Raw genomic sequence first — 14,153 nt, 5'->3', positions numbered from 1 at the left:
CTGGCACTGACCTCACTGTGCACTGGCACCAAAACACCAGAGTACCTTGCCAGCCTCACTGGCACCCACTACAGCGTACACTGGCACTCACACCGACGCGCACAAGCCTCACATTGAGGGGCTGCAATGTTTTTGACAAAGCCAACTCCTGCATCCTCGCTGTCTCATTCCTACCCTCTAGTTCACCTGCTGACAGTGGACTGCTCTTAGGGAGCAGGGCCAAACTTTACATCCTCTGCTGTGCCCGCTGGTATCAGCCAAGCAGTAGCAAGGGGAGCGATATTGGGCTCAGCGCCTCTGGGTAAGCGGCCGGGGGGGTGGTGGCAGAAACTGACCAGGTCCTTGGTTCCACAGAACCTGTCAGCACAGAGCATATCCCACAATGAGTGCTCCACCACCTCCTGTTTCATTAAGAATGAGACCAGGGATGAGGGATTTCAGTTAATGTGGAGAGGCTGGAGAATCACAGAATCTCACAGTGCAGAAGAGGCCCTTTGGCCCATCGAGTCTGCACCGACAGAAGCTGGGATTGTTCTCTTTACAGCAGTGAAGGTTAGAGAGAGATTTAATAAGAAGTATAAATAACAAAGGGGTTTGATAGACTAAGGAAGGAGAAACTGTTTCCACTGACAGGAAGGTAAGCAGTAGCCAAACACAGATTGAAGATAATTGGCAAAAGCTGCAGAGAGGAGATGAGAATTTGAATCAGTGAATTCACTCCCTGTGAGGGTGATTGGAGAAGATTTAATAATGACTTTCAAATGGGACTTGTGGGGGAGTTGGACTAATTGGATACCTCTTTCAACGGGCTAGCACAGACGTGATGGGCTGAATGACTTCCTTCTCTGATTCTTTGGTTTCTGCTGTTATGGTCAGTGGAACTTCCTTCACTGTGGGAGGATACATCATACTTGGGCTTCTCAATAAAAGCCCAGCGATGGGCTGACAACAGGAGTTCCCCTTGCCCTCTGTACCCTCTGGCTCACATACGTACGTTAGCAGTGCTCTCTGGTGGCTGCCCTGGATCACTGCGATGATGCGCTCCAGCCTATCCAATGTGATGTGATCTGTAACATAAAATTACTCAGTCTCAGTACAGGCTAAAGAGGAGGCTCCCACAAGGACAAACAGGACCAGCACAACCATCCCAGGAGTTAGGAATGCCAGAGCTTATTTCCCTGAGGAATAGCTACCAGTGGTTCAGGGGGAGGGTGAGTAAGGTGGCAGAAGGACCTTGGCTGTGGACTGTGTTGGTCATCCTCAGGCATGCCAAGAGTTGGGGGGCTCTATGTGATTGCCAGTGCCCCTGGATAGGGGAGAGTTTCCAGTGTCCACCACTATCCAGTGACAAGCTACTAGGAAGTGCAAGTTTGAGGGTGGGTTCAGGTCAGGTCATGCCAGCCAGAGTCAAAAAGCTGGGACACTGTACAAGTTCCGTGACTGGTGGCGGGGTCCCGTAGCTCTGCTGGGTCACTCGGCAAGCGGGATCCCGTCGCTCTGCTGGGTCACTCGGCAAGCGGGATCCCGTCGCTCTGCTGGGTCACTCGGCAAGCGGGATCCCGTCGCTCTGCTGGGTCACTCGGCAAGCCGAATCCCATCACTCTGCTGGGGTGGGGTGGAGAACGGTCCGCGCGGGACCGAGGATGGGGAAAGGGCGGGTGGGGTTAAGGGGTGGGTGGGATGAGGTAGTTGTAGTGAGACCATGGCGATGAACTGTTCCTTCAAGTCCTCCCCTGCTTCATTATTCCAGTGAGCTATCAGATTGCTGAGCTGCATCATTCATTCATCAGCCTGATGGCACTATGCTTATAAAGATCCAGCTAATTGTGTACAGGCAGAGCCCTGGACTTCCTGTCCCACTGAGCTGCCCCCAATCTCCAATCCTTACCATAAGTTGTTCTCTCGATCAGTCTACCCGTGTCAGAGAAATCCTCAGTTGCTTTTCCGAAGCTTCCTTTAACGGTGTATTCCTGAGAAATCGAAAACAAGACCAGCTGAATAACAACTGTCACCATTCTGACATCGAGAGTGGTTCATTTAGCAAGTGATTAACAGACACAGAAATCCAGGGACCTCAAACTCAGCGTGTAGGTACACCAGGTAATTAGAAAGACAAGTGGAATGTTGGCCTTTATTGCAAGGGGTTGGAGTATAAAAGTAGAGAAGTCTTGCTACAACTGTACAGGGCATTGGTGAGATTACACCTACAGCACTGTGTACAGGTTTGGACTCCTTATTTGGAGAGATATAATGGCACTGGAAGCAGTTCAGAGAGGAATTTAAGACGGGGTTGAGGAGGAAGTTCACCTCTCAAAGTGTCATGAGTGTTTGGAATTCTCTCCCCCAGAGAGCAATGGAAGCTGGGTCACTGAATTTCGTCAGCTATCTCTTGATTCGAAGATGGTGTTTACTCAGGGTCGTGAGTTTCTGCCACGGGTCTTCATGTGACCGAACAGGCTGATTCTTGATAGGAGGAGTAGGCCATTCGGCTCCTCAAGCCTGCCCCCGCCATTCAATAAGATAATGGCTGATCTGCCCTAGGCCTCAACTCCTCTTTCATGCCAGCTCCCCATAACCCTCAACTCCCCGATATTTCAAAAATCTATCTACCTCCTTTTTAAATACTTTGTGATCTAGCCTCCACAAGTCTCTGAGGTAGAGAATTCCAGACATTCACTGCCCTCTCAAGAGAAGAAATTCCTTCATATCTCAGCTTTAAATGAGTGCCCCCTTATTCTGTAACAATATCCCCTAGTTCGAGATTCTCCCACTAGTGGAAAGATCTTCTCAACATCTATCCTGTCAAGCTCCCTCAGAATCTTGTACGTTTCAATAAGATCACCCCTCATTCTTCTAAATCCTAATGAATAAAGGCCTAACCTGTTTAGCCGTTCTTGATAATTCAACCCCTTCATCCCAGGAATCAGCCGAGTGAAACTCTTTTGAACTGCCTCCAATGCCAGTATATCCTTTCTTAAATACAGGGACCAGAACTGTACACAGTAGTCCAGGTGTGGCCTCACCAACACCCTGTACAGTTGTAACAAGACTTCCCTATTTTTAAACTCCAACCCCCTTGCAATACAGGCCAAAATTCCATTTGCCTTCTTAATTATTTGCTGCACCTTTTGTGTTTCATGCACAAGGACACCCAGATCCCTCTGTGTTGCACTTTTTTGGAGTCTCTCTCCATTTAAATAATAGTCTGCCTTTTGATTTTTCCTACCAAAGTGCATGACCTTACACTTTCCTACATTAAACTCCATCTGCCAAGTTCTTGCCCACTCACCCAACCTATCTCTATTCCTTTGCAGATTCCTTATGTCCTCATCACAACATGCCTTCCCACCTATTTTGTATCGTCAGCAAATTTGGATACATTACACTCTGTCCGCTCCTCCAAGTCATTAATATAGATAGTAAATAATTGAGGCCCTAGGATTGATCCTTGTGGCACTCCACTAGCTACGTCTTTCCAACCTGAAAAAGACCCATTAATCCCGATACTCTGTCTTCAGTGTGTTAATCAACCCTCAATCCATGTCAATACATTACCTCCAATACCGTGAGCTCTTATCTTGTGAAATAACCTTTTATCTGGCACCTTATTGAATGCCTTCTGGAAATCCAAATACACTACATCTACCGGGGTTCCCCTTCATCAACTCTGCTTGTTATATCCTTAAAGAACTTTAGCAAGTTTGTCAAACATAATTTCCCTTTCACAAAACCATGTTGCATCTGTTTGTGTTAAGCTTTTCTAAATGTCCTGCTATTTCTTACTTTATAATGGACTCTAGCATTTTCCCAATGACAGATGTTAGGCTGACTGGCCTATAGTTTCCTGCTTTTTGTCTTCCTCCCTTCCTGAACAGGGGCGTCACATTAGCGGTTTTCCAATCTGCTGGGACCCTCCCAGAATCCAGTGAGTTTTGGAATATTTCAACCAATGCCTCCACTATCTCTGCAGCCACTTCCTTTAATTCTTCCTTCAATAATTGGTTTAAATTATCTGATTCGTGGGATGGCGGGACTGACATATGAGGAGAGATTGAGTCGATTAGGATTATATTCGCTGGAGTTCAGAAGAATAAGGGGGATCTCATAGAAACCTCTAAAATTCTAACAGGACGAGACAGGGTAGATTTAGGAAGGATGTTCCCGATGGTGGGGGAGTCCAGAACCAGGGGTCACAGTCTGAGATTACGGGGCAGACCATTTAGGACTGAGATGAGGAGAAATTTCTTCACCCAGAGAGTGGTGAGCCTGTGGAATTTGTTACCACAGAAAGTAGTTGAGACCAAAACATTGTATGCTTTCAAGAAGGAGTTGGATATAGCTCTCGGGGCGAAAGGGATCAAAGGGCATGGGGAGAAAGCGGGAGCAGCTATTGAATTGGATGATCAGCCATGATCATAATGAATGGCGGGAGCAGGCTCGAAGGGCCGAATGGCCTACTCATGCTCCGAGTTTCCATGTAAAACCCTTGTATTCAGGCCATCAGGTCCTGGTGACTTGTCTGTCTTTAGTCCCATTAATTTGTCAAATACTTTGTCTCTTGTGATAGAGACTGTTACAAGATCTTTCCTTCCATTAGCTCCTTGCTTATCTGATATCTTTGGAATATTTATAGTCTCCTCCACCATGAAGACCGATGCAAAATATTGGTTTAAATTATCTGCCATTTTCCTGTTCCCCGTTATCAATTCTCTAGTTGCATCCTCCAAGGGTCCCACGCTCACTTTAGCTACTCTATTTCTTTTTATATACCCGGAGAAGCTCTTGCTCTTTGTTTTTATATTTCTTGCCGATTTATTTTCATAATCAATTTTTCCCTCTATGAGCTTTTTGGTCATTTGCTGCTGGTTCCTAAAACATTCCCAAACCTCTGGCCTACCACTAGTTTTTGCTGCTTTGTATGCTTTAGTTTTCGATTGGATACTCTCCTTGACCGCCTTTGTTAACCATGGGTGGTTCATCCTTCTCATTGAGTCCTTTTTGATCGGGATAAATTTTTACTGAGTGTTATGAAATATCTGCTTAAATGTCTGCAACTGCTCATCCACTGACCTCCTTAGTCTATTTTCCCAGCCCGCTTTAGACAACTCTTTCTTCAAACCTCTGTAATTTGCCCTTTTTTAAGTTGAGGACACTGGTTTGAGATCCGAGTTGCTTGCCCTCAAACTGAATTAGAAATTCTACCATGTTGTGATCGCTACCCCCTAGAGGATCCTTAACTATGAGATCTCTTATTAATCTTACCTCATTACAAATTACTAGATCTAAAATAGCCTGTTCCCAGGTAGGTTCTGCAATTTTGTGCAGTAAGAAACAATCTCTGATGCACTCTACAAATTCATCTTCCATGGTACCCCTGCGAATCTGATTTGTCCAGTCAATATGCAGATTAAAATCACCCATGGCAATTGTAGCTCCCTTCTTACACGTCTTTATTATTTCCCAATTAATACTTTTTGTCCTTCCGTGAGGCAACTCTTCGGGGGCCTATAGACGACTCCCACCCATGACTTCTTTCCCTTGCTGTTCCTTATTTCCACCCAATCTCATTCCACATCACGATCTATTGCATCTATATCACTGCTCACCACCGCACTGATACCTTCCTTTATTAACAAAGCTACCCCACCTCCTTTTCCTTTTTGCCTATGTTTCCGGAATGTCGAATACCCTTGAATATTGAGCTCCCAGTCTTGGTCACCCTGCAACCACACCTCTGTAATAGCTATTAAGTCATATTCATTTGTTTCTATTTGTGCCATTAATTCATCTATCTTGTTACCAATGCTGCGTGCATTCAGATGAAGAGCCTTAAGCTTTGACTTTTTACCATTAGTACTCATTCTGGTCCCAAGTTCTGCTGCACTCTTCTGCTTATATTTTCTTCCCCATCCTATTAGACTTTGATTGTCGCTTGCTTCTTCACTACCCTGCACCTCTGCTCTCTCGTTTATTTTTGATTTTCTAAACTTCTCTTCAATTGAAATACCCACCCCCCGCACACACCTAATTAGTTTAAAGCCCTACCTACAACCCTAGTTATACGATTCGCCAGGACACTGGTCCCAGCATGGTTCAAATTAAGCCCATCCCAATGGAACAGCTCTCTCCTTCCCCAGTACTGGTGCCAGTGTCTCATGAATCAAAACCCATTTCTCCCACACCAATCTTTGAGTCATGCATTCACCTCTCTAATCTTATTTACCCTATGCCAATTTGCACATGGCTCAGGTAGTAACCTGGAGATTATTACCTTTGTGATTCTGCTTTTTAATTTAGCCGCGAGCTGCTCATAGTCCCTCAGCAGAACCTTGTTCCTAGTCCTACCTATATCGTTGGTATCTACGTGGACCAGGACAACTGGATCCTTCCCCTCCTACTCCAAGTTCCTCTTCAGCCCAGAAGAAATGTCCTTAACCTTGGCACCAGGTAGGCAACACAGCCTTCGGGACTTTCTGTCTTTGCTGCAGAGAACAGTATCTATTCCCCTAACTATGCTATCCCCTATTACTACTAAATTTCTCTCTTATCCCCCCACTTGAATGGCGCTCTGTACCATGGTGCTGTGGTCAGTTCGCTCATTCTCTCTGCAGTCTGTGCCCTCTTCCACATCGGCAGCAAGAACCTCGTACCTATTGGACAAGGACACTGGCTGAGGCTCCTCCAAAGCTAAATTCCAGATCCCCATACCTGCCTCGCTTGCAGTCACGCCCTCCTGTCCCTGACCACTGACCAAATTTGATGTAATTAATCTAAGGGGTGAGACTGCCTCCCGAAACAGTTTCCAGGTAACTCTCTCCCTCCCTGATGTGTCGAGGTGTCCACAGCTCAGACTCCAGCTCATCAACTCTGAGCCAAAGTTCCACGAGCAGCCAACGCTTGTTGCAGATATGGTCACCGTGGATTGCACCGGCATCTACAAGCACCCACGTGCTACAGCTGCAACACATCACCTGCCCAGCCATCTCTATTCTATTTAATTAATTTAGATGTTAAATATTTTAAAAGTGAATTTCTTAACTGTAGTCTTCAGCTGTAATAATGTCTCCCGATTTAAACCACTTGGCCACTCAAAAGAGACACGGGAGAGATATCCACCAATTACCTACCAGTTTTCCTGTGACGTCACACTTTGGCCCTTACAGCCAGAAACAGGTTGAAGGGGCTCTCTGCCGCCAGTTTTTATCTCCTGCCGCCGCTGCCCTTCTCACTCAGGTGTGCTCTCCATGTGCTCCCAGCTCTCTTCTCGCTATTTTAAACTGTAAAACTCCTGGCTCTCCTCTCACTGTTTTAAACTGTGAAAATCCAGGTTCTCTTCTCAACGTTTTAAATTGTGAAAATCACAGCTCTCCTCTCATTGTTTTAAACTGTAAAACTTCCTGTCACCAATCTCCAAAAGAAGCTCTCTACTGCAGTCAAACAGAGCAGTCCAGTGCAGCTTGATGGACAAGCTGTCGCTATTTTGAACGATTGGTAGCAAGCTCCTCCTAGTCATTAACGTCAATGCTGCCACGCTTCAAGGAGAGCGTCAGAGTGTCTTTGAAGTGTTTCCTTTGTCCTCTACTGGAATGTTGGCCATTTGAGAGTTGAGAAAACAAAACAGTGCAGCACCCTCTCAGTACTAACCCTCCAAAGGTGCAGCGAACCCCTGGTACTGACCCTCCAACAGTGCAGCACTCCCTTAGTAGTGACCTTTCGAAAGTGCAGCACTCCCTCAGTACCGAACCCCGGACAGTGCAGCACTCCCTTAGTACTGACCGTCCGACAGTGCCGTGATCCCTCAGTACTGACCCTCCGACAGTGCAGCACTCCCTCAGTAGTGTCCAAGTTTCTTGGACATCCAAATCTCTGGAGCACAATCACAGAGCCTCATGATTTACTGAGTTAAATGCTTTGGTCAGCTCGGTGAATGCAATGAAACGTTCCTGGTGTCGTTCTCGACATTTTTCTTGGCTTTGTATCACAACTAAGACCATATCAGAGGGTGCTCTGGAAGGTTGGAAGCCGCACTGTGTCTCTGGGAGGATTGCCTCAGCCAGAGGAAGTGGGCGATTTGGGAGTGTGTGTGTCAGGATTTTCCCTGCTATGGATAAGAAGGAAATAGTTTCCACAGTGTGATTCATTTCCCTTCTTGAAGATAGTTACAATCGTCACATTCCTGAAGTCAGGAGGAGAGCTCTTTTTCCTCCATAGGATGAGTGACTATCTGGAAAGCAAAGTTAGACAGATTTTTGGTTGATAAGGGAGTTAAGAGATATTTGGTCTGGGGGACCAAAGACAGAAAGTGGAGTTAAGGCCATGATCGGATTAGCTATGATAATATTAAATGGAGCAGGCTCGAGGGGGCCAAATGGCTTACTGCTCCTAATTCGTATGTTCTTATGTTCCTCAGCATCCCTGGGCTGAATAGGATGGGAGAAATACTGAGCCTCAAAGTGTGGCGTTCACTCAGTCTGACCCAGCAAAAGTCCAGCATTTCCTCAATACTGACCCTCCAACAGGGCAGCACTCCCTCAGTACTTACCCTCTGACACTGCAGCACTCCCTCAGTACTGACCCCCCAAACAGTGCAGCACTCCTTCAGTTGCATATGTCAGCCAGTTTGTGAGTTGAAATGAGTTGGAGTGGGGCTTCATTCCACAGCCTATTGAAAGCAAATACACTCAAGCCAAGCTAAAAGTAGAGAGTAGCTATTGGGGAAGTTTGTTGCAGGGCAATCTGTTTGAAGGAGAGGAGCAGGTCACAGGATGTGTATAGGTGCAGAAGTGAAGTCTGTTCTCAGAGGCCTATGTAGTATTACCTTGGTCAGGTGAGAGTTGTAGAGTTGGGCTAACTGCTGGTTTCCGTTTCCAACTCCCAGCACTGTGGAGATAAAACATCATACAGTCTGTTAGAGATTCAGCACAATCATACAAGGCTATTCCACACTGGATGCAGCACCTCAGCAGGTGTAAACTGTTACAGTTATATCAAAAGCACACAATATTGGGAGCTGTGTAACACGAATGATGTACTAAAGACTATAGAGCTGGCCACAAGATGGGCTGTTTCCTAACTCACAGTGAAGTGTGTTAATGGAACTTCCATAGCTTAGAGATTGAGGAGACTATTTAGCTCATTTACCTCGCCCTTCTTAAAAATTCTAAATCACCCAACAGTGCATCCAGCTCCCCTTGAATGAGCCGGGAGATTTCGCCACTCTCCCCTTCTAAGAGCCCATTGCAAGTCCTGATCACTGTGAAGGAGGGTCCTCTCTCTGTCCCACACATCACTGTGTGAAGGAGGAATCACTCTCTCATTCACTGAAGACTGTGCGAAGGTGGGATCTGTCTCTCTCTCACTGATTACTGTAGGATGGAGGGATCTCTCGGTGATAACTGCGTGAAAGAGGGAACTCGATCTCTCTCTTTCTGAACACTGTGTGAAGGAGGGATGTCTTTCTCTCTCTCTCTCTCCCTCGCTGATCAGTGTGTGAAGGAGAAATCTCTCGATTGCTCACTGATGACTGTGTGAAGGAGGGATCTCTCTCTATGTCACTGATCACTGTGCGGACGGATCTCTGTCTCTCTCTCACTGATCACTGTGTGAAGGAGGGATCTCTCTCTCTGTCACTGATCACTGTGTGAAGGAGGAATGTGTCTCTCTGCCAATGATCATTGTGCGGAGGGATCTCTGTCTATCCCTCATTGATCACTGTGTGAAGGAGGGATCTCTCTCTCTGGCACTGATCACTGTGCGGACGGATCTCTGTCTCTCTCTCACTGATCACTGTGTGAAGGAGGGATGTGTCTCTAGCTCTCACTGATCACTGTGTGAAGGAGGGGTATCTCTCTCTCTCTCACTGATCACTCTGTGAAGGAGGGATGTCTCTCTCTCTCTCACTGATCACTGTGTGAAGGAGGGATGTGTCTCTCTCTCTCACTGATCACTGTGTGAAGGAGGGATATCTCTCTCTCCCAGATCACTGTGTGAAGGAGGGTTCTCTATCTCCTTACTGATCACCGTGTGAAGCAGGAATCTATCTCTCTGTGATCGCTGTTCGAAGGAGGGATCTCTCTCTCCCTCACTGATCTCTGTTTGAAGAAGGGTACTCACCTCCCTGATCACTGTGTGAAGGAGGGATGTCTCTCTCTCACTCACTGATCACTGTGTGAAGGAGGGATGTGTCTCTCTCTCTCACTGATCACTGTGTGAAAGAGGGATGTCTCTCTCTCTCTCTCACTGATCACTGCGTGAAGGAGGGATGTCTCTCTCTCTCTCTCACTGATCACTGTGTGAAGGAGGGTTGTCTCTCTCTCTCTCACTGATCACTGTGTGAAGGAGGGATGTGTCTCTCTCTCTGACTGATCACTGTGTGAAGGAGGGATGTGTCTCTCTCTCTCACTGATCACTGTGTGAAGGAGGGATGTGTCTCTCTCTCACGGATCACTGTGTGAAGGAGGGATGTGTCTCTCTCTCTCACTGATCACTGTGTGAAGGAGGGATGTCTCTCTCTCTCTCTCACTGATCACTGTGTGAAGGAGGGATGTGTCTCTCTCTCACTGATCACTGTGTGAAGGAGGGATGTGTCTCTCTCTCACTGATCAATGTGTGAAGGACGGATGTCTCTCTCTCTCACTGATCACTGTGTGAAGGAGGAATGTGTCTCTCTCTCTCTCTCACTGATCACTGTGAAGGAGGGATGTGTCTCTCTCTCTCACTGATCACTGTGTGAAGGAGGGATGTGTCTCTCTCTCTCACTGATCACTGTGTGAAGGAGGGATGTCTCTCTCTCTCACTGATCACGGTGTGAATGAGGGATGTGTCTCTCTCTCTCTATCACTGATCACTGTGTGAAGGAGGGATGTGTCTCTCTCTCTCTCACTGATCACTGTGCGAAGGAGGGATGTTTCTCTCTCTCTCTCACTGATCACTGTGTGAAGGAGGGATGTGTCTCTCTCTCTCTCACTGATCACTGTGTGAAGGAGGGATGTGTCTCTCTCTCTCACTGATCACTGTGTGAAGGAGGGATGAGTCTCTCTCTCTCACTGATCACTGTGTGAAGGAGGGATGTGTCTCTCTCACTCTCACTGATCACTGTGTGAAGGAGGGATGTCTCTCTCTCTCTCACTGATCACTGTGTGAAGGAGGGATGTGTCTCTCTCTCTCTCACTGATCACTGTGAAGGAGGGATGTGTCTCTCTCTCTCTCACTGATCACTGTGTGAAGGAGCGATGTGTCTCTCTCTCTCACTGATCACTGTGTGAAGGAGGGATGTGTCTCTCTCTCTCACTGATCACTGTGTGAAGGAGGGATGTGTCTCTCTCTCTCACTGATCACTGTGTGAAGGAGGGATGTGTCTCTCTCTCTCACTGATCACTGTGTGAAGGAGGGATGTGTCTCTCACTCTCACTGATCACTGTGTGAAGGAGGGATGTGTCTCTCTCTCTCTCACTGATCACTGTGTGAAGGAGGGATGTCTCTCCCTCTCTCTCACTGATCACTGTGTGAAGGAGGGATGTGTCTCTCTCTCTCACTGATCACTGTGTGAAGGAGGGATGTCTCTCTCTCTCTCACTGATCACGGTGTGAAGGAGGGATGTGTCTCTCTCTCTCTCTCACTGATCACTGTGTGAAGGAGGGATGTGTCTGTCTCACTCTCACTGATCACTGTGTGAAGGAGGGATGTTTCTCTCTCTCTCTCACTGATCACTGTGTGAAGGAGGGATGTGTCTCTCTCTCTCACTGATCACTGTGAAGGAGGGATGTGTCTCTCTCTCTCACTGATCACTGTGTGAAGGAGGGATGTGTCTCTCTCTCACTGATCACTGTGTGAAGGAGGGATGTGTCTCTCTCACTCTCACTGATCACTGTGTGAAGGAGGGATGTCTCTCTCTCTCTCACTGAGCACTGTGTGAAGGAGGGATGTGTCTCTCTCTCTCTCACTGATCACTGTGTGAAGGAGGGATGTGTCTCTCTCTCTCACTGATCACTGTTGGAAGGAGGGATGTGTCTCTCTCTCACTGATCACTGTGTGAAGTAGGGATGTGTCTCTCTCTCTCACTGATCACTGTGTGAAGGAGGGATGTGTGTCTCTCTCTCACTGATCACTGTGTGAAGGACGGATGTCTCTCTCTCTCACTGATCACTGTGTGAAGGAGGGATGTGTCTCTCTCTCTCACTGATCACTGTGTGAAGGAGGGATGTGTCTCTCTCTCTCTCACTGATCACTGTGTGAAGGAGGGATGTCTCTCTCTCACTGATCACTGTGTCAAGGAGGGATGTCTCTCTCTCTCTCTCACTGATCACTGTGTGAAGGAGGGATGTGTCTCTCTCTCTCACTGATCACTGTGTGAAGGAGGGATGTGTCTCTCTCTCTCTCTCACTGATCACTGTGTGAAGGAGGGATGTCTCTCTCTCACTGATCACTGTGTCAAGGAGGGATGTCTCTCTCTCTCTCTCACTGATCACTCTGTGAAGGAGGGATGTGTCTCTCTCTCACTGATCAATGTGTGAAGGAGGGAAGTCTCTCTCTCTCTCACTGATCACTGTGTGAAGGAGGGATGTGTCTCACTCTCACTGATCACTGTGTGAAGGAGGGATGTGTCTCACTCTCACTGATCACTGTGTGAAGGAGGGATGTCTCTCTCTCTCTCTCACTGATCACTCTGTGAAGGAGGGATGTGTCTCTCTCTCTCTCACTGATCACTGTGTGAAGGAGGGATGTGTCTCACTCTCACTGATCACTGTGTGAAGGTGGGATGTGTCTCTCTCTCTCACTGATCACTGTGTGAAGGAGGGATGTGTCTCTCTCTCACTGATCACTGTGTGAAGGAGGGATGTGTCTCTCTCTCTCTCACTGATCACTGTGTGAAGGAGGGATGTCTGTCTCTCTCTCACTGATCACTGTGTGAAGGAGGGATGTGTCTCTCTCTCTCACTGATCACTGTGTGAAGGAGGGATGTGTCTCTCTCTCTCTCACTGATCACTGTGTGAAGGAGGGATGTCTCTCTCTCTCTCTCACTGATCACTGTGTGAAGGAGGGATGTCTCTCTCTCACTGACCACTGTGTCAAGGAGGGATGTCTCTCTCTCTCTCTCTCACTGATCACTGTGTGAAGGAGGGATGTGTCGCTGTCTCTCACTGATCACTGTGTGAAGGACGGATGTGTCTCTCTCTCTCACTGATCACTGTGTGAAGGAGGGATGTGTCTCTCTCTCTCTCTCACTGATCACTGTGTGAAGGAGGGATGTCTCTCTCTCACTGACCACTGTGTCAAGGAGGGATGTCTCTCTGTCTCTCTCACTGATCACTGTGTGAAGGAGGGATGTGTCTCTCTCTCTCTCACTGATCACTGTGTGAAGGAGGGATGTCTCTCTCTCTCTCTCTCACTGATCACTGTGTGAAGGAGGGATGTGTCTCTCTCTCTCACTGATCACTGTGTGAAGGAGGGATGTCTCTCTCTCTCTCACTGATCACGGTGTGAATGAGGGATGTCTCTCTCTCTCTCTATCACTGATCACTGTGTGAAGGAGGGATGTGTCTCTCTCTCTCTCACTGATCACTGTGCGAAGGAGGGATGTTTCTCTCTCTCTCTCACTGATCACTGTGTGAAGGAGGGATGTGTCTCTCTCTCTCACTGATCACTGTGTGAAGGAGGGATGTGTCTCTCTCTCTCTCACTGATCACTGTGAAGGAGGGATGTGTCTCTCTCTCTCTCACTGATCACTGTGTGAAGGAGCGATGTGTCTCTCTCTCTCACTGATCACTGTGTGAAGGAGGGATGTGTCTCTCTCTCTCACTGATCACTGTGTGAAGGAGGGATGTGTCTCTCTCTCTCACTGATCACTGTGTGAAGGAGGGATGTGTCTCTCTCTCTCACTGATCACTGTGTGAAGGAGGGATGTGTCTCTCACTCTCACTGATCACTGTGTGAAGGAGGGATGTGTCTCTCTCTCTCTCACTGATCACTGTGTGAAGGAGGGATGTCTCTCCCTCTCTCTCACTGATCACTGTGTGAAGGAGGGATGTGTCTCTCTCTCTCACTGATCACTGTGTGAAGGAGGGATGTCTCTCTCTCTCTCACTGATCACGGTGTGAAGGAGGGATGTGTCTCTCTCTCTCTCTCACTGATCACTGTGTGAAGGAGGGATGTGT

General features: G+C 47.5%; 1 protein-coding gene across 1 annotated transcript in view; it reads right to left on the bottom strand.

Moving 5' to 3' along the window:
• Nucleotides 1–14,153, bottom strand: part of trub2 (TruB pseudouridine (psi) synthase family member 2) — a 111,957-nt gene that overhangs the window by 4,328 nt on the left and 93,476 nt on the right. The window contains exons 5-7 of the mRNA XM_078535575.1: nucleotides 8,819–8,880; nucleotides 1,889–1,970; nucleotides 995–1,067 (exon numbers count right to left, since the gene is read on the bottom strand). Of these exons, the coding sequence (XP_078391701.1) occupies nucleotides 995–1,067; nucleotides 1,889–1,970; nucleotides 8,819–8,880 (217 nt within the window). The remainder of the gene's footprint in view (nucleotides 1–994; nucleotides 1,068–1,888; nucleotides 1,971–8,818; nucleotides 8,881–14,153) is intronic.

This window comes from Cetorhinus maximus, unplaced genomic scaffold, assembly GCF_964194155.1.
Source record: "Cetorhinus maximus unplaced genomic scaffold, sCetMax3.hap1.1 HAP1_SCAFFOLD_535, whole genome shotgun sequence".
Taxonomy (NCBI): Eukaryota; Metazoa; Chordata; class Chondrichthyes; order Lamniformes; family Cetorhinidae; genus Cetorhinus; species Cetorhinus maximus.
This window is presented reverse-complemented; position numbering and strand designations above follow the sequence as displayed.